The sequence below is a fragment of the Cricetulus griseus genome, chromosome 6 (genome assembly GCF_003668045.3).
Source record: "Cricetulus griseus strain 17A/GY chromosome 6, alternate assembly CriGri-PICRH-1.0, whole genome shotgun sequence".
Lineage (NCBI taxonomy): Eukaryota > Metazoa > Chordata > Mammalia > Rodentia > Cricetidae > Cricetulus > Cricetulus griseus.
The window spans coordinates 38638641-38666315 of NC_048599.1; the positions used below are offsets into that span (position 1 = coordinate 38638641).

The 27675-nt window shown below is 38.9% G+C and overlaps 2 protein-coding genes across 5 annotated transcripts in view; one reads left to right on the forward strand and one right to left on the reverse strand.

Annotated features, from left to right (window-relative positions):
• The window catches only part of Ndufaf5 (NADH:ubiquinone oxidoreductase complex assembly factor 5), a 33685-nt gene extending 12273 nt beyond the window's left edge, over window positions 1-21412 (reverse strand). For 2 of the 3 annotated variants that reach the window (XR_003486506.2, XM_027421659.2), the window contains exons 1-8: window positions 21136-21412; window positions 18513-18553; window positions 15198-15261; window positions 10068-10115; window positions 8520-8623; window positions 6378-6417; window positions 4619-4816; window positions 603-663 (exon numbers count right to left, since the gene is read on the reverse strand). Coding sequence is in view for 2 of the 3 variants with exons in the window: in XM_027421659.2 (XP_027277460.1) it covers window positions 603-663; window positions 4619-4816; window positions 6378-6417; window positions 8520-8623; window positions 10068-10115; window positions 15198-15261; window positions 18513-18553; window positions 21136-21360 (781 nt within the window). In the remaining variant the exon portion in view is untranslated. Of the gene's footprint in view, window positions 1-602; window positions 664-4618; window positions 4817-6377; window positions 6418-8519; window positions 8624-10067; window positions 10116-15197; window positions 15262-18512; window positions 18554-21135 lie in introns of those variants that run through there. The other variant, XM_027421660.2, reaches the window with a different exon arrangement.
• A 52-nt stretch (window positions 21413-21464) lies between these two features.
• Esf1 (ESF1 nucleolar pre-rRNA processing protein homolog) overlaps window positions 21465-27675 on the forward strand; it is a 56430-nt gene continuing 50219 nt past the window's right edge. The window contains exons 1-3 of one of the 2 annotated variants that reach the window (XM_027421657.2): window positions 21465-21619; window positions 23006-23686; window positions 26693-27039. In XM_027421657.2, coding sequence (XP_027277458.1) covers window positions 23047-23686; window positions 26693-27039 — 987 coding nt within the window. In that variant the 5' untranslated portion in view covers window positions 21465-21619; window positions 23006-23046. Of the gene's footprint in view, window positions 21696-23005; window positions 23687-26692; window positions 27040-27675 lie in introns of both variants that reach the window. The other variant, XM_027421658.2, reaches the window with a different exon arrangement.

Here is a 27675-nt window from a genome sequence, read left to right on the forward strand (position 1 = left end):
TCTCCATCTCACTGTCCTCTGCCAAATGCCCGTTTTACAGTTCCAGCCATGTTCTCTTATAAAAGGCTTTTGAATATGCTATTCTTTGTGCCTGAGACACACTTCTCTCACCTTTGCATCTGGTTAACTCATCTTTATTTGTTTAGAACATGGCTCAAATGCCATCTTCTCAAACAGAATTTCTCTCATCTCCTAGACCAGTATCTATTCTCAACTACACCCACAATCCTAACCTCATTAAACTATCTAAGGTTTGTAATGTTTTTAAATGTGTGTGTGTGTGTAAGTAGATATGTGTGTGTGCTTAGACCTGAGATATGAACTGTTGCTACTGAAGTATTTTACCACAAATTCGCCCTAAAACAAATTCCTCCTGTATTACTCCAGAAGCAGTCACAGTGCTACAAGTCTCAATTTCATAGTGCTAACCACAATTCTAATTGGACTCTTCTCGGTGACATCTACCTGGAGGCTGCCTCCTCCAGTTTATACTGTAAGCTCTAAGACAAACAGTATGCTTTCTCTACAGGAGTGGATCCCTAGTGCTTACCCTGATCTCTGACATAGAGTACGATGTCAAATGGTATCTACAAATGCCTTACCTTTTAAATCTTCCATCAATTCAAACATTCCAGGATAGTTAACTTGAATTTCATCAGTATCCTATTTTTAAAAGAAAATGTTAATATTCATGTGACAATCACAAACAAAAAAGTAAATCTCAAACTTTGGAAAGGAGCTATAACTATTTCCCAGACCACACCCTCGTGGTGGGCAGGAAATTCCCCTTATAAGAGCCTTATGAGTACAAATGTCCACCAGTGAGCCCTATCTCCACCAAGAATTGCCTTGTTTTTAATATTCTTCACAAATGTTACCTTCCTAAAATTCTAACAACTGGTGCCAGTTTCTCATTTGAAAACAAAATGAAGTCACTCTGCTTTATATTGTGATAGTCAATTTTATTTTATTTATTTTTTGAGACAGGGTCTTACTGTGTAGTCTAGTCTGTTCTGGAATTCACTATGTAGACTAAGCTGGCCTCAAGGCTTCTTCTTGTTGTTTTTAGTAAAATATTATTACCCCAAAGGGGTGTGCCATTCTTGCTACTATAAGACCAAGTCAGGCATGGAGTGGACAGAGCAAGCATCTATTCAATCTCCCAACTCCAAACATCCATTTAACATAATGTGTTCAGACAGAAAACACATTAGGTATTAAACTGGAAAGAAAACATACGTCACCTTGACACAGAGGAGAATCACGTGGGAAGAGACTAGCAATGAGGAATTGTTTATGTTAGGTTTGCCTGTGAGAGCTGTCTTGATATGGGAAGATCTGGCCCACTGTGGGTAGTACTATTTCCTAGGATTGCATACAGACTGAAGAAGAGTGGAAAAAGTTCTAAAAACATTTAAAAACTGGAAAACATCAGCTGAGTAATAAGCACTCATTCATTTATTCTCTTTCTGCATAACTGTCTTGGGTACAGGGATGAAATATCAGATGTCAGGAAGAGACTTCTTTATACTTCAAATTTTGTTCTACTTTTCTCTATACATTTATTTCATTATTCCTTCCTAGTATTTCAAATATGCATGGGTCGGGGTGTGTGTGTGTAAGAGAGAGAGAGACAGAGACAGAGACAGAGACAGAACATTTTTCATAATAGTGCTGGGAATTAAACAAGGAGACTCACAGGAGCTAGGTAAGGATTCTACCAATGAGCAGACATGAGAATCTAACACTCTTTTACTAAAGCATACACTAAGGCAATTTAAAAACCCTCAGTGTGACACTGATTTTTGGAAACATGGTTCTCCAACCTAGTCTGGCCTCATGACTCCCTGCCTTTGCCTGTCAAATGCTGGGATTACATACACTCACCACTACAGCTGGTTTAAGAAGTTTTTACTTCATTTTTATTTTTAATGCTACTGGTGCTGGAGAAGGAATCTAGGTAAGAACTCTTCACTAAGCTATATCCTCAGCCCAACATAGTTCTTTTTTTATATAAAGATGTAGGGAATTAGCATTAACAAGTAGTATATATTATTTCTATATAGAACTAATAGAACTAATAGAACTATATAGAACTAATGTCTAAAAAGATAAGTTCCAATACAAAGTTTTAGTAAGTTTAACAATCCACCTTCCCTTCCTCCCTTCTTATGTTCAAGACAGGGTTTCTCTGTGTAGACCTGGCTATCCTGGAACTCACTCTAGACCAGGCTGGCCTTGAACTCAGAGATCCACCAACCTTTGACTCCGAAGTGCTGGGATTAAAGCAAAGTCTGAAATTTTGAACACCAAAGACTAAAACTTTGAGAAATGCTGTCCTTGGAAGACAGCTAAGATCTGAGGGATTAAAGGCAAATAATAGATTCTTTGGTTTATCTACAGTTTTATATTTATAATAAAAACTACTTGTGAATTATTTATATAATTTAAATTATCTTTAAAATATAATAACCCCTCAATGCATAACTTCTTGTATCAGTGATGTTGGTTCTTCAACAAGAAGCTATGCTTTCCAATTTTCAGATGTTTAACATTTCAAAACCACTTTTTATTGATTTAGGCAATTTAAAAGTTTATAGGAGTCAACCCAGACACAGGCAAGGCATCTCAGAGTGTCTGCAGATCTTGACAAAGCCTTGCCTATTCTCCCAGCCTGTTGCTTCTTCCCTTTTCTTGCTGGAGGCTTTTTTTTTTTAAGATTAGGAGTTATGCTACTTTACCCCCTTTGCTTTCTATCAATACACACAATGATATAATTTTTGGTTGGTTGATTTTATTAGTTTTATGAAATGCATTCACAATACATTAATTCAAATAGCTATCTTAACTGAAAGCCTATTGTCTCTAGCTATACAACTGGAGGCTTTCTTCACCAAGAAATTCCAATCACCTCCAATCAAATTTAGTTGTTTCTATGTCAGTAGGGTTTGGAAGTCATAGAGAATCTATTCAACTCATCTGAGGAGATTAATGAGTCCTGTATGGTGACTGTGATTGGAGAGATGGAAGGGAGATGGCTCTCTTCTGGAAATTTATTCTTGGAAAGTTCTAAGAGTAGAAGGAAAGGGTAAGAGAAAAGTAGGCATTTCATACCAATAGTCAAGGAACCTTATACCCTTTGGCCATTTAATATCAAGCATTCATAGATTCTTAAGAAATGCTGAGAGAACTGAAATACCTCTCCTAAATTCCCTTACGTGGCACAGAAATAGAACAGGAAGCCAAGTTACAGCCACTGAAGCCAGGTGTGTATGCCTGTGACCAAAGTACACAATGGGGTGGAGGCTGAGCCCCAGTTTCAAAAAATGCCTATCCAAAGTAAAGTAAATTATATCAAGTGCCCTATCCCCCCAAGTCTACACAGAATCTGTGTTTCTTCTATACTTCCTGCTTATAGATCCTCTCTGTAAAACTCTCCAACATAACTGAAATACAGCATGTTCTACCTCAACTAAGCCTAGACTTAAGAATGTAGTCATGTGTGTCTGCTTGAATTCAGAGCTGGTGGCAGGAACAGTACCACAAATGCCCCTATAACAGATACCCATATCACATTTGTAGTGGTCTTATCTCGTATTATACCTAACTTGGACTTGAAGATTCTAATGGCATAGTGATGATGAGGAATGTCCTTCTGTGTATGTTTATCTTATTACTGGTTGTTGAATAAAGCACTGTTCGGCCAATGAGGCAGAAAGATAGGTGGGACTAGGAGTCAAGGAGGATTCTGGGAAATGTAGTAAAGAAGTCTTGTGATCCAGGCAGGAAGTGACATAGCAGGCAAACTCAGAATATAAGCAGGGACAAGAAGGAAATTGTCCTCTTGCTCTCTCTCTCTTCCTCCTGTTTTCTGCTCTGGAGCCGCCATGTGATCCCAGAAAGACAGGAAGCACTCCACCGGCATCCTCCTTAAGTTTTTTTCTTTTTTGTTTTTCGACACAGGGTTTCTCTGTGAAGCTTTGGAGCCTATCCTGGCACTCGCTCTGGAGACCAGGCTGGCCTCGAACTCACGAGATCTGCCTGCCTCTGCCTCCGGAGTGCTGGGATTAAAGGCGTGCGCCACCAACACCCAGCCATATGATAAGTTTTATAATTACGGTTGATAATTAAGACTGAGTTAGCAGATAAGAAATCCTAGTCATTGGCCAACAGCACTGTAAATAATATAATACTCTGTGTGTTGTTTTGGGTGCCCACGTGGCAGCGGGGCTCAGGAAGCTGGTGGAAAGATTTATCATAACATAGTAGTTTTTAAAAGTCTCCCTCAAAGGGATTGGCAAGATGAATGAAGCCCATAGTAGGAGAGGACTCCCAAAAGCTGTCCTCTGACCAGGGCACACCTTCCCCCCAACCTCACAAAATAAATACATGTTATTTAAAGATAAATCTCTTTATAAACTTTGGTGCATTTTTTGAACTACTTATCCTGGAATCTAAATACTAAAGTTTTTATATTCCTGACATTTCAGTCAGGTTGTGTTTATGCACACTAAAGATGGTAAGATCCATTACCTTCCAAAGAAAATTAAAAGAAAGAGCAAGGAAAGTTGCCCCAAGAAATACAATTAGGGGGTTACTTGGTTCTCCTGATACTCACCACAGTCAAGGTATTGAAGCCTGCTCTCCCAAGGAGATGTCCTAGGTCACTGACAGCAGTGAAAGGAGAAATGTGTGGGGAAAAACCTCCTTCCCTTTCTGTTTCTGCTAACTGTAATGAACACCGAAGTTCATAGAGAGTGTCACCTCCAAACATCGCACCGACAAACACCCCATCTGGTTTTAAGACATAATGAATCTGTAATAAATATAACAAAACTATTCAAATTTTACAGACAGAAACATCAAACTAATAAATGTATCCAAGTTAATATTTTATGACTACCAATTTTATTTTGCTACATAAATCAGAAAGTAAGTAACATCTGACAAGAAATCCTAGGGTCACTGCTGTATGGTGTGTAGTAATATTGTATAGTAATGACAAAGACAGACAATGCACTCATTAATGATACTAGTATCTATAAGATGTTGTAATGTTTTCAATTTTTGTAAGGTACAACTTGCTTTTTACAGTAACAAAATACTACAAGAAAAAACATTTAAAGAATGACAGCTCACCGAAATTATAAATCTTTCTGTGTCTGACCCCTGAAAAGTTATTTTTTATGATGTCCCACCAACAGATGGAATTCATTTCCTACTTCTTGAATCTGGCCTAGACCTGCCTGTGATTTATTTTGGCTAAAGAAATGCAGTGGAAGTGACAGCTCATGAGTTTCAGCCTAGTTTAAGTCAGTCCTCACATGGCCCCACATGCTTCCTTCTACTGTTCTATTGGAACACCCCTATTCAGCCACACCATCATCTGCCCACCACTCTCTGACCACTGATAAGTGCCAATCTACCAGCATTTATCTAACACCTGCTGACAGTAATGCAAAGGACAGATACAAACATAAACACTTTCCTACCCAGAAAAAGTTCATAGGCAATGAAAGGGAGAGAATGAATTTTAATATAGAATATGCTTTGTAGCTGGGTGTCGGTGGTGCACACCTTTAATCCCAGCACTGGAGGCAGAGGCAGGTGGAGCTCTGAGTTCAAGGCCAGCCTGTTCTACAAAGCCTATTCTGGGATAGTCTGGGCTACACAAAAAAAAACCCTGTCTCAAAACAAAAACAAAAACAAAAACAAATAAGCAAACAAATGAATATGCTTTGTGATAACAACATTGTTTTACACAGTAATTAGATCTTTCATTAATATAAGCATCTCTACAACTAACTATTCTTAAAGTTCTCAAGGAATGTCACCTAATGTATATATTTGTAAGTCAAAGAGAATACCAAATATTTACCCAGCCCATGGAACATTCTGTCAGACTTATTGAAAGGTTCAGGCATTAATGCTTACCTGCTTGTACCTCTTTAAGAGACAGGCACTGCCCCCTGACAATGGGTGGCACACACACAGTGACCCCACATCACTCATTAAGCATTATGGACCTGTGTGAGGACTTTGCACATGCTTGAAGCCTCAGTACACATGCTCTGTTTTCCCTTTAAAAACTCTTACCTCTCACTCTCCTCTCTCTCTGTTTCCAGCGGTCGACCACTAATTCTCTCTTACTCTCTGCCCTGCTCTGTTCTTCCATTTCTCTCTCTCCCCCTCTGGCTCTCCCACCCTGTAATAAACTTTATGTTCAATATACCCTCCATGGTTCATGTTCCATCTCCATCTCACGACCTCTAATTTAAGCAAAATAACAACATTGGCAAAAATAACAACACTTATGAACAGTGAAAACAGAAACATTTGTAATAATAAACTAAAACAACCGAGTCAAGTTTTCTCACCTGTTCAAGTGCTCTAGGAAGGTCATTTACCCAGTGCAAACTAAAATAGAAACACAGTGGTTTAAACTTAAAAAGTATAATTATCACTAGAGTAAACCACAAAAAAGGATTAAACTTTGAAATCTGAAATTGTTTTCTACACTTCCACAACTCTGATCTTTTTTACTGTCTCCATACTTTTACTTTTTCCAGAATGTCATACAGTTGGAACTGGCACACACAGCTTTCTGAATAATCTCTCATTTGGTAAAATTTCTAAGTTTCCTGCATTCTTTTCATGTTTTGACAGCTTACTTCTTTTTAGTGCTAAATACTTCCATTGTCTCCACGTACCACAATTCAACCAGCAACTGAAGGACATCTGTGCTGGATAGTTCTGTGTCAACTTGACACATGCTAAAATCATCCGAGAGGAGAAAACCAATTAAGAAAATGGTAATAAGATTGGGCTGTAGGCAAGTCTGTAAGGCATTTTCTTAACTAGTAATCAATGGGAGAATGCCCAGCACATTGTGGGTGGTACCACCCCTGGGCAGATAGTCCTGGGTTCTATAAGAAAGCAGCCTGAGCAAGGCAGTGGAGCACAGCAGGAAGCAACACTCCTCCATAGTCTCTGCATCAACTCCTGCCTCCAGGTTGCTGCCCAGCTTGAGTTCCTGCCCTCTGCTTTTGATAAAAAACTTTATATGGAACTGTAACTGAAATAAACCCTTTCCTTCCCAAGTTGCTTTGGTAATGGTTTTTGATCACAACAACAGAAATTGTAACTAAGACAACATCTTAGTTGTTTCCAAGTTTTAGCAATTAATAACATAGTTGCAGTGATTAAAAGCATTTGTTGCTCTTGCAGAAGACCAAGTTCAGTATTTAACACCCAAATGGTAGCTCACTACCATCTGTAGCTCTAGTTGCAGAGGACTCTAGACCCACTTCTGGCCTCTATGGGCACCAGACATGCATGTAGTGCACATTCATACACACAGTTAAAATACTCACATTCATAAAATAAAAAATAAATCTAAAAAAAATTTTAAAGAGTAATGTATTATTCATGTTCATGATTTTGCATGGATATAAGTTTTCATTTCTTTGTTATATATCGAGGAATATAAATGCTAGAATCTAACAAAGTATGTTCAAGTTTCAGGAAATGATCAAATAGTCTTTCAAAGTGCCTAAATCATTTTGCATTCCCACCAGCAATGAGTAAGAATTCCTGTTACTCTACACACTTGCAGGCAGATAGTGTTGTCAGTGTTTGGATTTTTCTGATTTTAATAGATAGCACACCCAACATCTTTTAAGATGATGGAAATCAAAACAACAAAGCTTTCTAAACTTATACACAAGAAACCTTTTAAATCTCATGTTTTCTTGCTGACCCTGCTTATTCTGTCATGTGTGACAGCAAAAGAGCTTTAGCAAGCCGTGTGTAGAAACTTGGGAATAAAAAGAAACTTAAGACAATCATATTTCCACCAGGGTGTCCTGAATCCATAATTGTTAAACAGAAGAATCTTACAGTTTATAAACTAAGATAAGCAGTTTGCAACTAAAAAGAATTTATTCTATCACAGTGAAGAATATAGCTCAGTAACACAGTCCTTGTCTTTAACTCAGAGCCTTAAGTTTCATGGGGGGGGGATATTAATCCATTATCCATTGCTATCCTAAGAGTAAAATATTACAGTGTAAACTATTTATTACACACACACACACACACACACACACACACACACACACACACTCATACATACATACGTGTGTGTGTGTGTGTGTGTGTGTGTGTGTGTGTGTGTGTGTGTGTGTGTGTACACATGCATACATGTGTGCATGTGGAGGTCAGGGGCTAACTTCATGCTTGTTTCTCAGGTTCTAACCATACTATCTTTAAAAAGCATCTCTCACTGGTATGGAAATCATCAAGTAAGATTGAGCTGTTGCTGGCTAGGAAACCCCAGGGATCTGCCTGTCACTGCCTCTCTAGAGCTGGGATTATATGCATGTGCCACCATGCCTGCCTTCTATGCAGGTTTTGTGAATCAAACTCATGTCTTCATGCTTATGCAGCAAGCTCTTTACCAACCAAGGTATCTCTCCAGCCTTGGTAACAGTTTTTAAAAGAACAAATGGATTACTAACCTTAAGCTGCTAACCACCAGATCAAATGTGTTTTCTTGGAAGGGAAGGAATTCTTCATCAGCTAAAACATTCACGGTAGGAATATCTGTTTCTAAGGAATTTTTCTAATGGCAAAAGACAAAAGTTCAACATATTTAAATAGAGTTTCAATTACTAACACAATCACTGTTAAAAACTGTTAATGTTATAGTTACTAAGCAGTTTCTATCAAAAAATAAAAATGTGTCAAGGCACTCAAGAATCTAAAATAACACTTACCTATTTCAAAAAATGTAAGAAATACATCCACCTACACTAAAACAAATCTCAGGCTACTGAACATTTCAGTGCAACAAATGAAGCCACAAAGTACTAGATGTAAATCTGGGTGAACACTTTTATACTCTTAGGATTTTTAAAAAACCTATACAAACATGACTAAAAAGCTAGAAACTGTAAATAGGAAGCAAGGGGAGAGAGGGGAGATGGAGGGAAAAATAAAAGAAATACCAACAAGGGGCTGGAGAAATGGCTCAGTAGTTAAGAGCACTTATGCTCTTTGCAGAGGACCCAGGTTTTAATTCCCAGCACCCAGAGAGGCTCACAACCATCTGTAACTCCAGTTTCAAGGAACCTAATGCCCCTCTTCTGGTTTCCACAGGCACCAGGCATGCACATGGTACACATACATACAACCAAGAAAAACACTCATACACACAAACTAAAAATAAATTTTGAAAAAGAAACATGTCCCTACCCACAGAGACAAAGAGACAGAGAAAGACAGAGACAAGAGAGACAGAAAGACACTGACTGGTAAATGGCCAAAATCCAATAATCAAGCTGTTGATTCACAGCTATTTCACTGAACTAGTAATCATAGATAGAAAACGTAAAAAAACACAATTTTAAATTTTTACTTATCTGGTTAACAAAAACAAAAGGGGCTGGACCAGGGTTGCCAAAGAAAAGAAGAAAAAAGCACTTTCATGTAAAAACCCTCATTCATCTTTCTAGGATCAATCTGGAGATATATACTGAACACAAAAAATAAATGAATAAATGAATTATACCAAGAATTTATCTCCAGGAAAAAGTAAATAAACCAAACACACACAGTTACTTTACATATGTTATCAGCATGGGTGGCTAGTGAGAAACCAGAACTGCAGCAGGCTTCTAGAAGCTGCTCAGTTAAATCTACCAAATGATGCTCACATACTGGCAAGCTATGTGGTCATTTTAAAAAGATGCACACACACATAAATAGTATTCAAACAGAACAGAATAACATTTCATATAAAAGGGGGGGATGTTAATGTAATACTGTTCACATGAACTTGGGGAATGGAGGTAGTTACACGTTTATAAAAGTGAATGGCCAAACATTACCAACAGTTGTCTCTGGGTAGTAAGATTGGGAATCTCTTTTCTTACTGTAGTCCCTGTAGTGTCTGAATCTTCTTCATGAACATATATTTATAATTACACTTACATTACATTGTGAAGGAAATGAACTAAAAATTATACCAGGAGGTCAGAAACAAAGAGTATTAAAAAGCTACCTACCAAAGCATGTTCTGCAATGTCTGTCTGGAAAATCTTTCCTACAGTCTCCTGCAATGGGATAATCAAAGCAAAACAATTACTGAAATTTCCAAAGGATGAAATTATAATTTTCAGTTTTGTAATGTCATTTTCTGACCAATTCTAGTATGATATGCAAGTTTAGAAGACATAATGAATAGCACAGATTTAAATACATGGAACTAATTATACTAATACATTTAACTTACTTAACAAAATAGAGAACACATCTTATTCTACTCCTCTACTTGAAGTTAGTCTCCATACTCCTGTGATTAAAGGACTTAGAACAGATTCCTGCTTTCAGTTTTCACTCAAAGAGTTTATACATAGAAAGCAAGAAAACACACTTCACAGAAACTAAGGGGCTCATTTTTCCTGTTTCAATGATTCTCTCTTCTTTGCAAGAGTAAAGGGATTTGGACTACTTCTGTTCCACATTAAAATTTCCCACATTGCTTTTCTCCAGGATCCTGTTCCCTCCATCATCACCTCCTCTGATCTTTAATCTGTGTCTTCTGGTCTCATTCTCTCACCTAATGGCAGGAATCAGCTTCCCAATCTTGAGAAAAGTCTTACCTGAGACATTTTTTATTTTATCTAGTTTTACTTGTGTATTATAAACATATACGTGGTAAGTTTTTTGCCTATAATTCAGGACTCTACTCATGAGGTTCACAATTCTTAGCATCTGTCACTGCTCACTAAATCGCCCTCTAGAGATGGCTCGTGGTCTAAGCATGAGCACAGCAGTCTGTCCTCATTGAGTCAGTCATGATCAGTCTCTTTATCTACAGCACCACTGAGGTCTCCAGGAAGCATCTTCAATGATTTCTATTGTGGTTTCCTGTAGTTCTTGCCATGTGCTTCACTGGCAATAGATCTTGAGGTATATGTTCTTATTTTTCCTTCTCCTAGCACATACTTGATATTTGCTATCTTTGTACGGAGTTTTGTATCAAGTCTAAATCTTTTTCTTTAGACTAAAAGGGGAATTGCAGTGAGAGATCTAACTATGCACAGCTGCGTAGGTGAGCATGGGGGACTTAGTCTGGGATCCAGGACAGGCTCGCTCTCTTCCAGCTGGTTAGGTCACAGGGAACAGCCTGGGAGGATCATTGGAGCTGGAACCTTTGTCGATCACCACCTCTTGTGTATGTGCAGTCTCCCAGAATAAACTTCACTGTACTGAGTCTAGTCAATCTTGATTCCCAAGCAATAGTTTCCCTCTTCTGTTAGAGACATTGCTACCTTTCAGTTCACACCACATTCACTTTTTTCCTGCTCGCAGCTTAGCAAGAGTATACCCTACCAATACTTTGTTAGGCAGTGGAGAGGAGAAGAAAGAGAGCACTGACAGTGAACTGTTTGCTGATTTCCATGGCATAGCTACTCTGATGAGGTACTTGGTATTCTTGCTACTTGACGAAGACTTGGTAAGGGAGAAGCAGAACTGGCTTTCATATACCAGCTTCCAGACAACACTGTGACGAGCAGAGAACTAAGCTAATCAATCTGATTATCTGTCTCTCTCTTGAAAACTGAACAAAGAGATGTAAAGACAGGAACGAAGGTCTTTGAGCTAGAGAGCAGTGATATGCTAAAAACTAACTCTTGGCAGGGTACTATTTTGTAGCACTTGACGATTTCCATGATGTGACTATTTCTGCCATAGCTGATATCAAGTTATCAATGCAATGTTACTGAACAGAGTTGGGGAAGAGCTAACAATTAGCTCTCATATGTGGTGATATCTTGTCTGTACTCTAACAAAGAAAGCTTGCCTGGAGATCAGATTGCGGGCTAGCCATTAGTTAACCATAGAGGCCAGGCAGTGATGGCACACACCTTTAATCCCAGCATTTGGGATCTCATGCCTTTGATCCCAGTACTTGGGAGGCACACACCTTTAATCCCAGAACTAGAGAGGAAGAAACAGGAAGTGATACGGCTGGGCAGAGAGAGGATTATAAGGCAGGCAGAGATAGGAGCTAGCCCCGTTTCAGTATGAGATTTCATAGAGGTAAGAACTCTAGTAACTAGCTTCTCTGATATTTCAGCTTTCACCCCCTAATTTCTGACTCGGTGTTTTTATTATCAGGACCAATTAGAACTTGTGCTACACTCATGAGCTGGGAAAAAGTACGTAATTATAGGTACATATATTGGGGCCACATACATCAAGAATACTAGTGACAATCTGCAAGAGAAAAAGAATGAAGATAACATGTAGCATCCATGTAAACCCAGAAAGCATGTAAACATGGGTGTACTTCATACTTTGGTTTCAAAGTACCAATACCTTGTGAGAGATCGCCCTACTTCCAAATCTAAGTTGTATAAGAACTTCTAACAAATACCCCTGTATTTAAATTGACTTCAGTGGATTTCTGCTTCTTAAAATCAAACAAGCCAGAGACACAGCTCAGTGTCTAGAGCCCACACTAGGTAAAGTGTTCTGTCACTGAGTTATAACCCAACTGCGTTAAAGTTAACTTCATATTCATGCATTCATAATGTAATGATTATTCATTGAAAGTTACAGAACTATGATTTTAGTAATGAACAAAAATAAGCAAGTCCAGTACAAGAAGACACCAAAGAAACAAACATATACCATGGACTAATAAGTGCTATGGAACTTAATGTCAGCAAAAGTGGGGGCACTATTTTAGAAAGTAATCACAAAAGACTGTTGAGATGACTCAGTGAGTAAAGATGTCACCAGAACTGACACGGTAGACAGATATAATCAACTTTCTAAAGATGTCCTCTGATCTCCACATGTGTGCTGTGACAGGCACGTGCCCCCCCACACACAAACACATTTATGACTAAGATACATGATTATGACTTATGTTAGAAGAGAAGAATCCAACAGTTCTGAGAAGACGAAGAATGACTTGGCTTATACTTTAAAAGGATCACCCTGAAGTAAGAACAGATTGTTGGGGGCAAAGTTAGAAGCAGGGAGATCAATGTGGAAGCGACTACAGCAATTTAGGCAAGGGGTATAGATAACTAGGGCCAATATCGTGAAGTGAAGGAGGCAGTAAGAAGTGGAGCTACATACACATATACATATACATATACAAATACATATACATATACATACATACATATCTAGAAATCCAAATGAGAATTCCAGGTCCACTCACTGGTCAAGTTCTGCTAGGTTTACTAGGTCCCTCATATATTACAGCTTTTAAATTTGCTTCATCCTCCAAGACTACTGCCTTTAACACTACCTTGTCATGAGTCTGTCAATTCTCTCTTCTTTAATCTTTCTTAAACAACATGCCCAAATTAATGGTCCTTAGGCATCACTATATCACATTTCACAGCACTCTCCCTTTCCTTCTGCCATGCTGATTTTCAATGCTATGAACCAAGCCAGGTTCCATGCCTCTCAGACCCCATCAAATAAATCCTTAAGTTTCTTCTATCCTTTAACTCTCATTGTACTTTAATGAATGTTTTATTTCCTATGGCACTTGTTATTGTCAATAGTACTGTTTGGGAAGTCTCAAAATTCCCCTTACAACCCAACTCAAATATATGTTTTATCAAAACAGACTTTACTTAAGAAATCCCAGGGGCTGTGAGATAGCTCAGAAGTTAAGAGCATCTTCTGCTCTTTCAGAGGAGCCAAGTTCATTTCCCACCCATGTCAGGTGGTTCACAACCATCTGTAACTCCAGCCCCAGGGGAACCAATGCCTCTCTTCACTGTAGGCACTTGCACAAAGGTGCGCACGCCAATATACTTACCTAACATAATTAAAAATAAGACAAATAAATGTTTTTTAAAAAATCCTATTTTAATCATTGTGTCTAGCACAGTGTCTCACAAAGGCTTAAAGGGCAAGTAAATAAATGAATGTATTTATGGTTTGTGGTGATTTGAATAAGAATGTCTCCCATATTCACAGATTTGAATGCTTGGTCATCAGAGAATGACTGCACTTACAGATTAGAAGGTGTGGCCCTTGTTGGAGGAGGTATGGCTTTGTTGGAGGAAGTATGTTATGGGGGTGGGCTTTAGGGTTTCTAATGCTCAAATCAGGCCCAGTGTCTCTTCCTGCTGCCTGCAGATCCAGATGTAGAGCTCTTTCTCCAGCACTATGCTTGCACACATGCCACCATGCTTTCCACCATGACAATAATGAACTAAACCTCTGAACCTGTAAGCCAGTTCCAATTAAATATTTTCCTTTGTAAGAGTTGGGGAAGCCATGATGTCTTCTCACAGCAATTGAAATCCTAACACATGGTTTATATTATATGTGAAATAAAATAAGTATTATTAAATGCTGTCTTTTATACAGTTTTTAACTAACAAAATTAATTTTTCTTGACTATGAGTATTTATACATGTATAATATACATATACATACATATACATATACATATACATATATATATATATATATATTACATTGCCAAGAATAAAATCCAGGGCTTCGCATATGCTGGGCAAGCAATCTAGCACTGAGCTACACACCAGATTTTAGGGTGAATTATCAGAAATGTTTAAACAAAGTGAGAACAAAGAGAAAATTATATAGGTTTAAAGAAATTCTTGACTTTTTTTAGAATTCTCAAATTTCTTTAAAAATTATTGAATTAGAATCATTGAATAAATATTTAGCAATTTGAGCATAATCAAAATCTAAATATTCAACTAAACTGATCAGGGAAGTCTTTCCTTAAAATTAACTAAATTGGGGGCTGAGGAGATGAGCAGTCAGTTATCTTGCCTTCATATTACTAGAATTTCAGTTCAATTTCCTGAACTCACATAAAGAAGCTGGGCACTGTGGTGCCTTTAATGCTAGCAAAGGGGTAGAAGACACAACAGCTCCCAAGGCTCACTGGCTCTCCAGTATAGCCTACTTGGCAAGGAGTAGGCCTACAAAAGACCCTGTCTCAAACAAGACACAAAGATGGATGGCACCTGGGGAGAGTACCTGAGGAATGGCACCAAGGCTGTGCTCTGACCTCTGTGTGCATGAGCACACATGTCCCTACACACATACACAAATGCTCCAGGCATGCCTGTGCATGTACACACACACAATTGGTCAATTTTATTTTCCAAATAAGTGTATACCTTATTTAAATGTTGGGCTATGTAGCCTCTTCCACATCCTACATCCAGTGCAAGGGGAAAATCTCTGAAAAAAATAAACAAAGAAGCTAAGCTTTGCAATACAATCCATAAAATAATCAAGAACTAATTTTCTTAAGTAAATACAGTGTAGTAACTACATCTTTCAGTACCAGCTGTGTCTAACAGAAGATATAATGTATAGAGCAAGTCTGATTGATCTAGTCACTAAACCACAGGCCCTAATAATGAACCACGAAGACCCAGCCTTGAGTGGGGGATGTAGGTCATCGGTACAGCACCTACCTAGTATGTGTAAGCTCAAGCTCTACCAGCACAAACAAACAAAAATGTTTAGACATGAATTTGAAGAACACACTTGACAAAGGTATCAGAGTTTAATCATCCAAATATTGTAAACAAATGTAAATTAACATGGAAAAAGTGGCATACTTAGCAGTGAACTGATGATTATCTTTACTTCTCAAATACTTTGAGGCAGGAAAACACTTAGAAATGTGTTCTACTCTCCATATGAAATTTCATAAAGCATTTTAAAACATGGGCTGGGGATACAGCACAGTGGTAGAGTACTTGCTTAGCATGTGTAAGGCCCTCTCAGTTCAATTTCCAGTACCACAGGGAAAAAACAAGTTAAAACATGCCCCTCTAAAAACTCCAAGAATTACTGAAAACTTAGGAGTACAGTAAGTTCCAAGTGTCCAGTGCTAAGTAAGTCAACTCAAATATCTTTTCTTTATATATTTTTAATTCTTATTTTATATATTTGAGTGTTTTGATTGCAATGTATGTATGTGTGCCATGTGTATGCCTGGTACCCATGGAAACCAAAAGTGGGCATTATATCCCTTAGAACTGAAGTTACAGATGGTTGTGAGCACCACGTAGGTATGGAGAACAGAATCCAAGTCCTCTGGAAGTCCAACCAGTCCTCTTAACTACCGAGTTATTTTCCAGATCCCAACCCAAACATCTCATGTAAGCAGCAATCAACACTTGAATTCAGTCAACCTGAATCCAGAGCCAGAAGAGTAAACCTCTATACTAAGACTAGCTCCTCTAAATTGGGACACACATCAACTGTAAACCATGGGTTTCTATAAACAGAAGAACAAAAAGAACTGCAGTTTAATTTTTCTTAAGAATTGTTGCCAAAGCTGGGTTGGGGGCCAGAGAGAGAGCTCTGTGGTTAAGAGCACTTGCTGCTTTTTCAGAGGACCCAGAACCAGTTCCCAACACCCACATCAGGTGGTTAACTACCAGGGTTCTAATGCCCTCTTGTAGCCTCTGTGAGCATCTGCATGCAGATGGTATATTATATACACTCAGGTGGGTGCACATATATACACATAAAATCAAAAACAAAGTTATAGAAAACAAGATTACTGCTTTGACTATGTATGAAATATTCAGCACAGTATAAATGTTTAGGAAAATTAGTTATTTCACTGTTTAATAGTATTAAACAGACCTCAACCCTGAAAAATTATAGTGTAGTTTTTAAATTAATAAAACAGAGCACCGATAATACAAACTGCTCTGTGGTTATTTGTTTCTCCTTATGATACAAGGGATAGAAACTGTAGAATTGTGCATGCTAAGCACAAGTGGCTACAAATCCAGGCCTATTAAGAACTCTAATAATATAAGAGTATCAACACAAGGACATTTACTAGTATTTTAAATAATTTAATTCCAAACATTTAATGTCTAAATTATCCTTTCAGTCACAATCACAAGAATTTTCATGGACTTGGCTTTATTATCTTCAGAGCTGAGGCACAGTTTGTAAACTCCAAAATGAAAAGCAGAATTTAATGTTTCATTTATTAAATCACAAATAAACTATAATTCGGGCAAATAATAATAGTAAGCCATTTTTTTGTCTTTAAAATAATTAGAGACAAAAATGAAACAAGGACAGGCCTATTTGCAATAGACTCCTCTTCTTTGTAAAGGAATAGCTAAATATAGCTAAAATATAGCTGGAAAGTTTGTGATTTTATAAAACTCTCCCTATTTTTAGCAGATGACCACAATAAATTTATTCCATTATAATTCAATGAATATCAAAGAAAAGTCAACAAAAAAAGAGTGATTTGCTAATACCAGAGAGCAATTCTAATATAAAGCCATTATTTGGCTGTAATTGTACTACATGGTGATAAGCCTGAATCAATAAGGCTTTCATTATGCCCAAAGAATACAGCAACAGAGCTGTAGGGGAAGCTGTAATTGTAGGGGAAGCTGTAGCCACGCCTACTTAGGGGCTGGCTACAGCTTCCCCTACACAGAGCCATCAAGATTTTTATATTATTTAATGAAAGTGTTCTTTCTCAAGTCATTACCTACAGAACTGTCATAAAATCTGTACCATCATTAGCAATTCGTAAGGTAAAACAGGCAAGGCCTCACCTATATGAACTGGGAAACAGATCTAGGTTTATCTTCTCTTTCTCTCAAATGACAAAAGAATCTACTGTTCATTTCAGTAAAACCTAAACTTAGACTTAATAAATCTTAAAATTTCACATGTAGCCGATTTTTTAGTTCCATAGTTTGAGCAATCTCTCTATTACTAAATTTGGGCTAAACCAAGTATATCAGTCATTCAGACTTAAGAAAGGCAAAAGTTTTACATCCATACTATTTTTTAAAAAACAATAGAACAATGAAGGAAACGTCACTTGCTTTCCCAGACAAGAAAAAGAACAGTCAAGCTGGGGGAGGGGGGGGGCGGTGGCAGCACTTGCCTTTAATTCCAGCACTCAGGAGACAGAGGCAGGGGCAGGCGGATCTCTGTGAGTTTGAGACCAGCCTGGTTTACAAGAGCTAGTTCCAGGATAGCCTCCAAAGCCACAGAGAGACCCTGTCTGAAAAAACCAAAAGAAAAAAGAAAAAAAAAAAAAAAAAGTCAGGTGTGGGGCTGGGTATGCTTATAATCTCATACTTGGGAGGCTGAGGCAGGAGGCATGTGTGAGCTGGGAGTCAGCCTGGGCTACAGTGAGACACTATCTCAAAAATCTAAATTTCTCAGAATTCACTATTCCACATATCAAGCTCTCATCATTTAATCTTAAGTCTCCATTCAACAGCAGATTTTGTTGTTGACCAGGAGTGGTGGAGCATTGTCTACATTCCCAGATGCTCAAGAGGCTAACAAAGGAGGACTGTCTAAGCTCAGTCCAAGGCAAGGCCTATGAGTTAGAGTGAGACTGTTTTGGGAAGGAGAGACAGAAGGACAAGGAGAGAGCAGAAGAAAGGGAGAGAGAGAGATTGCATCTCACTGTCTCCTACCTGGCTATGTCATAAACACGGTCTGCAATCTGACTTCCAACCTGAAAGATTTCAAGAGTTAATGGGTTAATTACACCAGTAGGTTTAACAGAGGAGTAAAATTCTTTTTTCCTACTATTCAACTTGTTTCAAAATGGCAAATACTTTGTATCCTATTTTCTATTTTCCCACAGAAACTTCCTCTATAAGTACTGAATATGGATAAAATATTGTAAAACATAACAAAATATCCCTGGAAACGAACTGAAGCAAATTACTTTAGAACCAATGTAATAAAACCAAGATTAAACAATCTGCTGGGTATGGCAGCTTATGTCTATAGTCCTAGCACTCAGGAGGCTGAGGCAGGGATTGCCACAAGTCTGAGGCCAGTCTGGAATATACGGTGACACAGTGAGTTCCAAGCTAGTACATATTATAAAGACCACTGTCTCAAAAACAACAGGGAGGCTGAGGCAGGTGGATCTCTTGAGTTTGAGGCCAGACTGGATATATTACATAATGAATTCCAGGACAGTCAGGCCTACAGTGAGATCTTGCCTCAAAACAAGCAAAACAAAACCCTGCTCTAAACAATCTTAAAAAAAATAGGTATACATACTTGGCCTTTGTATTCTATGTGATACAAAATAATAAAAAGAAAAGAAACATTGTCCTGAATTGTTTTTGTCAACTCAACACACTCAGGTGTATTTGAAAGAGGGAATTATTTTTGTTTTTTTGAGACAGGGTTTCTCTGTGTAACAGCTCTGGCTGTCCTGGAACTTGCTTTGTAGGCCTTGCTGGCCTCAAAGGCAGAGATCTGCCTGCCTCTGCCTCCTGAGTACTGGGATTAAAGGTGTGTGCCACCACCTCAGGCATGGAAGAGGGACTGTGACTGAGAAAATGTCTCCATAAGTAAGATTAGTTAGTCTGCAGGCTAGTCTGCAGCGCACATTCATGATTAATGTGGGAAGATCCAGCTCATTATGGGTGGTGTCACCCCCAGGGCAGGTGGCCCTGGATGGTATAAGAAAGCAGGCTAAACAAGCCATGAGGAGCAGGCCAGAAAACAGCATTCCTCTAGGGCTTTTGCTTCAGTTCCTGCCTCCAGGTTCCTGGCCTGACTTCCCTCGGAAATGAAGTGTAACTTGGGAGTTGCAAGATAAAATAAACCCTTTCTTCCTCAAGGTGCTTTTGATCACTGTCTTTTATCACAGCAATCAATAGAAACCTCAACTAAACCCGGGAAGTGGTGGCACACGCCTTTAATCCCAGCACTCGGGAGGCAGAGGCAGGCAGATCTCTGTGAGTTCGAGACCAGCCTGGTCTGCAAGAGCTAGTTCCAGGACAGCCTCCAAAGCTACAGAGAAACCTGTATCAAAAAAACAGAAGAAAAGAAAAGAAACACCAATTAGGACAAATACAACTGATATATTACTGTTCACAGACATTATTAGCATGAGATATAATAAAATAAAAATTATTCACTTGGTTAACAATTATAAAAAAGTATATAACTGATCACTTAATAAAAACTTTGTACAAACTTTGTGTAACTCCTAAATGAATTAACTGTTTTTGTTTTGTTTAGTCTGAGAAAGGGTAACCCAGACTGGCTTTGAACTCATAACAACCCTTTAATCCCCCAGCTTCAGCCTCCTAAATGCCAGGACCACAGATATGTGTTACCATACTTACCCAGTTTACATTAACAACTTTTAATCTACATTAACAGCTTTGTTTTACTTTTAGTAATTTTTGCAAATTAGTAAACACCAAGTCTAGAAAAGTACAGCCAAGCAGCTCCCAAGCACAATATAAAAGAAGTTGTATGGCAAGTACCACCCTTCACTGGGCTAGTGACAGCTGGCATGAAGTCCACCACTCCACTCAGTCTCTTATAAACATTCTAGAGCTGTGATTACTCTTTGAAAGTTAGAATATGGTTGGTTTTGCTTTGAGAGGGTAATGGGTAAGGGATTAGGTAACTTTAAGTCTTTTCCCTGAGCATCCCACTTTGCACATCATTCCAAATGGCAATGCCTTTTACTTGTTTCCGAAATAATTGTCATATACTTTATTCAATATATTTTTGTTCTGCAGTCACAAGGCGTCATTCAGGCTGTAATCTGGGTGCTTCTCTTGAACAGAAAGAGGTGCTAAATGAAGGGCCCCTACTGGTCCTTTCCGCCTCAGGTGTTCTGTACGTATCTCTTCCTTTTCCCGTGAGACTCGACCTATCCCATCTCAGCTCGACTAATTTCTCACACGTTTCGCCACAGCAGCCATTCTTGACCATCCTAGTCACCAATACCACCGATTCACCTTTTCTTCACCTGACTTTAGCTGAAATTGCATGCCTTGTCTAAGCGTGTCTCGCGCCCCCTCCTTACGCTATCCTGCAAAGGCGGAGGCTGGGATGGGGTGTGTGGTGGGGTGTCTTGCTTTGCCCTGGAACTCAGGCCGGGGCCGTACTTGCCGAGCGAATGAATGACTGTCATGCACACTGCCCGAGCCCCGTCCTTTCAGGGTAACAGAAAGGCCAGAGAGGCGAAGCTTCTTCTCAAGGTCACACGGCACGGTGGGCCGGTCCGCGCAGCCGGGCTCCGCGCCTCCCTGCGTCCGGGATCCACAGTCTCACCTCCTCCTTCAGGTAGTCAAATTTCATGGGCTCAGGCTGCCGGGCTGCCCAATTCTTCTGCTTTCTCTTCAATTCCCGGTCGAAGATGTTTAGGGCTCTGGGCGAGCTGCTGCCCGAAGGAGGAACACCGGAAGCTACCTCCCTGCGTCCACCGCTCCCAGCGGGAACCGCCAAGCCCCCAAGCCGCCGCGGGCTTAGGCGCCAAAGCACGCCCGGTCGTAGCATCTCCAGCCCCGGCGCCACAGCAGGGCATAACTTCTATTGTGCGCATGCTCCGGTGGGGACTACGGCTAGCACAATGACACAAAATTGTTCTAAGAGCTCCAAGACACGGTTGAAGTAGTTTTTGGCCTAGTTCGCGTGCCGTTACGGCGGAGCGACACGCAAAGGATTGTGGGTGTGCGCTCCATGTGAACTCAGTCCGGGATCGGAGCAGGGAAAGTGCGGAGCTGTCTGGTTCTCCGACAGGCTCTCCTTGGGATTTGTGAGTAGTGCGCCTGTTTTTCTGCCCCTTTCTGGCCTCACTGTTCTCTTCAGGGCTGCTGCGTGAGGGACCTCAGGCGAGTAGCTTTCCCCGAAAGTTTGTGAGGTGGGAGGGTCGTTCTGGAAGCAGCCTGCCTGGAGCTGGCGGGGCAGCGGGTAGTGGACTGTAGGGATGCGGGGAAGCGTTTGTAGTGAGGTCAAGTTGCTTTCGCCCCCTCTGGAAGAAAGGTCTTCAATTTCCGAGATTTACAAGCATTACCTCTGATGCCCATGGGGCCTCCGTGGACATCACTCACCGAAGTGATGCTCAGACTTATATACAGCCATAACACCCATACTCATGAAAACCTTTAAGAAAAAGAAAGTGGCATTCATTAACTGTAGCGTGATACTCTACTTTGGTTCTTGATGCAAGGATTTACAGTAGGAACTCTGAGGTGAATCTGGCTTGATTTCCCCGCCACCACTATTAGCTAGAAGACAGATTTTTAGGACTGAAAGATTTAGAAATATGAAGTAAAGGTTAACAAAGAGAATAGAATGAGAGGATGAGAAACAAATGAGGTCAACTGAGATTTGAGAATCTTTTGTTTTTCTGTGTGTGTGTGTGTGTTTTGCATATGCAGCTACTCACACACACCCGGCCCCATGCCCATGCCCTGTGTGCTCATGTTTGGGAGGTTGCTTGCGCTCCACCTTAGTTTTTTGAGATATGATCTCTCTTTGGAACTTGAAGCTACTCAAGTAAGCTAAGTTGGAGGATCAGGGATCCTCCTGCCTCTGCCTACCCAGCCACCAAGCACTGGGAATACAGGCATGCAGGGTTTTTATGTGTGTTCTAGAGGATGAAATTCATACCATACTTATGCGGCAAGCACTACACTGACTGAACTTTCTCCCAAGCATCAGTCTTGGTTTCTTGAGACAGTCTCACTCTGTAGCCCAGGCTAACCCAATTCTCTAGGTAACTATGTAAGGTCTGGCCTCAAACTCAGAGTCAAATCTTGACTCTGCCTTCAGAATCCTGGTTTACATGTGTATGACTCCATGCCCTAGTTAAATCTTTTAATCGATGACAAATACAATCTAGAAATACAGAAATTGAGGGCAGTCAGCTGCTAAGCATTGCCTTAGGATTCTGTTTGCATTGTCTTAAATTTGTTTTAAGTGATCTGTAATGTAAGGATTGTATTTTATAATTTTTTAATGTTTGACCCAGAATAGGTTGGTAGCTGAAATTAAGTTTCCTTAATATTATGTACATTTATAGAGAGAGAGTGTGTGGATGTACATGTGTGGGCACATACATGATCAACAAGTGTGGTTTTTTTTTTTATATTTTAATTGTATTATTAACCATCATTGTAATGTTTATTTTGTTTTTTAGTGTTTGGTTTTTCTGGATATTTCTTCAGTAAGACTTTAAAAATGTCATCCAAACAAGAAATAATGAATGACCAGCGCTTTAGGCGGGTTTCAAAGGATCCCAGATTTTGGGAAATGCCAGAAAAGGACCGAAAAGTCAAAATTGATAAGAGGTTTCGAGCCATGTTTCATGACAAAAAGTTTAAGTTGAGTTATGCTGTTGACAAAAGAGGGCGCCCTATCAGCCACAGCACTACGGAAGACTTGAAACGATACTATGACCTTTCGGACTCTGATTCTGATCTCTCTGATGAAGAAAGCAAAGTTCTGAACCAAAAGAAAGTGAAGCAGAAAAAAAAAGAAACTGGAAAAGAAGTGAATTCAAAAGTGCTGGGTGAGGAAAAAAAGAAAGAAACCAAAAAAACTGAACAAAAGGATCCTATAAATAAAAATGAGTTCAATAATTCTGAAAGAATTCAGAACATGAAAAACTTGTGTAAATCTCAGAAGATAGGTTCAGAAATAAGTCCCAAGAAGGATAGTGAAGAATTTCTGGAAAATACAAAAAGGAAAAAGAACATCATTGACCACAGTGCAGACTCTCTACAAAAAGGAAAAGCAAGGACCAAAGATTCTAGTACCTCTGAAATTGTGAAATCTCCAACAGCCGCTTGTTCTAAGACAAAAAGAGAAAAGCAATCAGGTTAGTTGGGAGTACTGATTCTTCTGTATTCACTATTTTACTGTTATCTTTAAAAAAAAAAATAGCAGTTGCCTGGGCATTAGTGGTGCATGCCTTTAATCCCAGCACTCAAGAGGTAGAGGCAGGCAGATCTCTGTGTGTTCGAGGCCAGCCTGGTCTCCAGAGCGAGTTCCAGGACAGGCTACAAAGAATACAGAGAAACCCTATCTCGGGGAAAAAAAAGTAAGCAGTTATTTTTGTAGTGTGATGAAAACAGTCAAATGTTTATTCTAAAATATAAAGCTATGAAAGAAACAATATGTAATATGCAATGATTTCTTCTTGGTTTAATACCAGAAGGCAAACATGAAAGCTTGGGTAAATGATCTTGGTTTCTAGTGAATGGTGCTGAGAATTGCTGTATGTTGTTATATAGGAAGAAATGTGTTTGAAGAAGGTAAGTACAATTGGGTATTCATTTAGTTCATTCAGCTTCTGAGAGATAACCATTGTAAGGCATGGTCCCCTTCTTTAGAGTTATTGCTAGCTTATGTGATGCCTTTTGCAATTTAAAAAATCACATGTCCTCTGACCACAGAGACACAGGGTGTTCTGGGGTTCATAGTTTGGAGAGGATGGCGATTTTGAGTGAAGCAACATGTTGATTTCCCTTGAGCACTCACAGCATCTACAGAGTGTATGACTTGATGAATGGAGATTAGATTTGGTATTAGCTCTTCTTTCTCTTTTGTAGATGCCCTTAGGCAGATACCTGCTAAACTCTGTATGATGACCCCGGTCCAGTGGCACTGTCCACTAAAAATACATAGTAATGAATTTCCTACTAGTGGCATTAAAAAGCAAGATAAACAGATGAAATAATTTTTATTTATAACCAGTAAATACAAATTTCATTTCTATTTAATTATTGATAAGAAATTGATACTTTCACGTTCTATTTTGGTATTAATCTCAAGTTGAAAGAGTCATATTTCAAGTGCTAAATTGTCTCCTTTGACTGTTAGCTATTGGATAGCATTGATCTAAAGTAGAAAAGTCAAGCCTGTAATACAAAGTATTGTAGCAGGAAGGGCCATAAATGAGATTGAAAAAATTCAACAGTGGCTACTCAAAATATAATCAGAAAAATTTCTAAGGGACACATTATTTATATTGGGATTTGGTGGGGGGAGGTTGGGGTTAAGTTTGAGGACCAAAGAACTTTTTGAGCAAATTTAGGATTGGACGTACGTAGATCAATAGTCCCATTCTGTTAGACAGTAAAATCTTAAACAGGTTTGTAGTTTTGAGCCGAATAGTATCTGCAAAATCTTTCTATAGATATCTCCCTGTATCCTGGTATGCTGATAAATGTCTGTAATCCCAGCAGTTGGAACATAAGTCAGAAGGATCAGGAGTTCTATGTCATCCTCAGCTACATAGTGATCTTGAGGCCAGTGTGGGCTACGTGAGACCCTGTTTTAAATTAAAGACAGGCAAAACGGCTCAGCAGGTAAAGATGCTGCTCAAGCCCTGCAACCTGAGTTTGATCCTCAGTATCCATGTAAAGGAGGAAATAGAGAACTACACAAAATTGTACTGACCTCCACATATGACCTGTGTGCCTCCTCCCCATCCCCCATTCACAAGCACATCATGCCCAGACATGCAAACAAAATTTTTTAAAAAGCTGTTTGTATGTATGTATATGTAATATGGAGGTCAAAGAAGAGGGCATTGGATCCCCTGGAACTGGAGTTACAGGTGCTTATGAACCACCATGTGTGTGTTGGCAACCAAACCAAGATCTATATGGTTATAACCACTGAGCCATCTCTCCAGCTCCCATGCAGAGAAGTTTTAATGCCTCAGTATGGTGCGTTAAGTCATAGATTTGTTAATCAATAATTTTTTTGCTTATGAGCCTATCAAGGGCATGAAAGCTTATAAATTCCCTCTTTTGCCTTCCCCTAGTTCAATGTTTTATATATTGTAGGCAGTAAAGTATTGGATTAATGAATAAATATTATAAAAACATAGTATTAAAATAAAAACAAATTCATTCCTCATCTTTTTTTATTGTGGAAAGTTTATTAGGGTGAGGGAGGATGTATAGAAAAGGAGAAAGAGAGAGTGACCTGCCTCTCCAGAGAAATGGCAGAAAAGACCATTCTCCATCTTAAGTTTTAAAATTTACTTTTCATTCTCCAAACTTAGAGCCTCTTGAGTAAGCTGAAACAGAAATACTAGCTTAAATATAGTATGTAAGGTATTCACACATACAGAGATGATTGCCTTTAGAAGTGGGATTCGAGCTCTTTCAGAGTTTTGAAAGAAAAGTGAAATACTATTTAAACAAAAAACATCTTGGTATGTAGTTAACAGTTATAAAATGTCAGAGTTAACAGAAAAATTGTTAGTTACTATTTCTATTTGGAGATCTTATTCATAATGCAACTTCTTTTGTTGGTTATGTATAACCAAGCACCTTGCCCCTTTATCAAGGCTGAGCAAGGTATGCCACCATAGGGAATGGGCTCCAAAAAAGCCAGTTCATGCCCCTGGGATAGCTCCTTGTGCCACTGCCAGTCCCCTCCCCCAACAGATCAAGTTATATAACTGTCACCCACATTCAGAGGTCTAGTTTAGTCCTGTGCAGGTTCCCCAGCTGTAATTAACAGTTCTTTTACAGATGATTTTCCTACTGTTTGGAACAAATCTCCTTCATCAGCTTTCCTGTCACTTATTCATTCAACTGGAAATTAATAACTTTTTTTTTTGCCAGTGGTTATATATTAAACACCACAAATACTAAATGAGTATATAAACACACTTACATCATCTTATAAATGTTATGATTTCACTTAAATAACTTGTGTTAGCATAAATTTTACTGAACTTATGTTCCTTTTCTCTGTTTTGTAAGAGTTATATTTATACTGTATTTAATATAAATAATTTGGATTTAACTTAATTCAGTATGTGTATCTTCTTTATCCCTCCCCCAATATGCTATGGTGCTTCCAGTTATAATGGCAAGAGCCGATGATGGTGAAATGCTTGACAAAGATGCCCTGGAGGAAGATTCAGACAGTGGTAGTGAACTAGGAAGTGATGAGGAATCTGAAGATGAAGTCACAAGTGATGATAGAACTTCAGCTGATGATGATGAGAATGAAGACAATGAAGAAGAGGAAGATGAAGATAGTGAGGATGATGATGAAAGTGACAGTGGTCCTGATCTTGCAAGGGGTAAAGGAAATGTAGAAACTAGTTCTGAAGATGAAGATGATTTCACAGATTTATTTCCAGAAGAACCTGGTTTTGAACATGCTTGGAGAGAATTAGATAAAGATGCTCCTCGGGCTGATGAGGTAAATTATTTATGAATAACAGGACAATTAGCTTTTATGGGTTGATATTATTAAATAGGAAGGGACTGGACAACTAATTCAGTGATGGAATTATTGGCTAGCATGTGTAGACTAACTAAAGCAGGTGGCACACACCTATAGTAGCATCACTTAGGAAGCAGGAAAATGCTGTAAGTTTAAGGTCAGTCTAGAATGCATAGTGAGTTCTAAGCTATCTTGGATTATAAACCTGCTCAGTAAAACCTGTCTCAGGAAAGGAAAGCTAAACAAAAGAAATCATTAAAAATAAACTAAATGAGAAAAGCTTTACTGGTAAAATGTTTGTGGGGCTTGCTTGTTGTTGATTGAACCCAGGGCCTCCTATCTGCCAAGTAAGAAATCTACCAGTGAGCCACATCACCAGACCCTGGCAGTATTAATGATGATTAAGGTTAAAGTGTCTTAAGGACTGGAGATAAACTCAGTGGTACACCACTTACCTAGCATGTACAAGTTCAATCCCAACACTAGAAAGAATGAACATCTTGAAATAGAACTTATGTATATAGATTAGATATGTGTCCAAGCAGATGAAATGGGATAGAAGTTCTTTTCCTTCCTTTTATCTCTTTTGTTGTTGTTGTTTGAGGCAGTGTT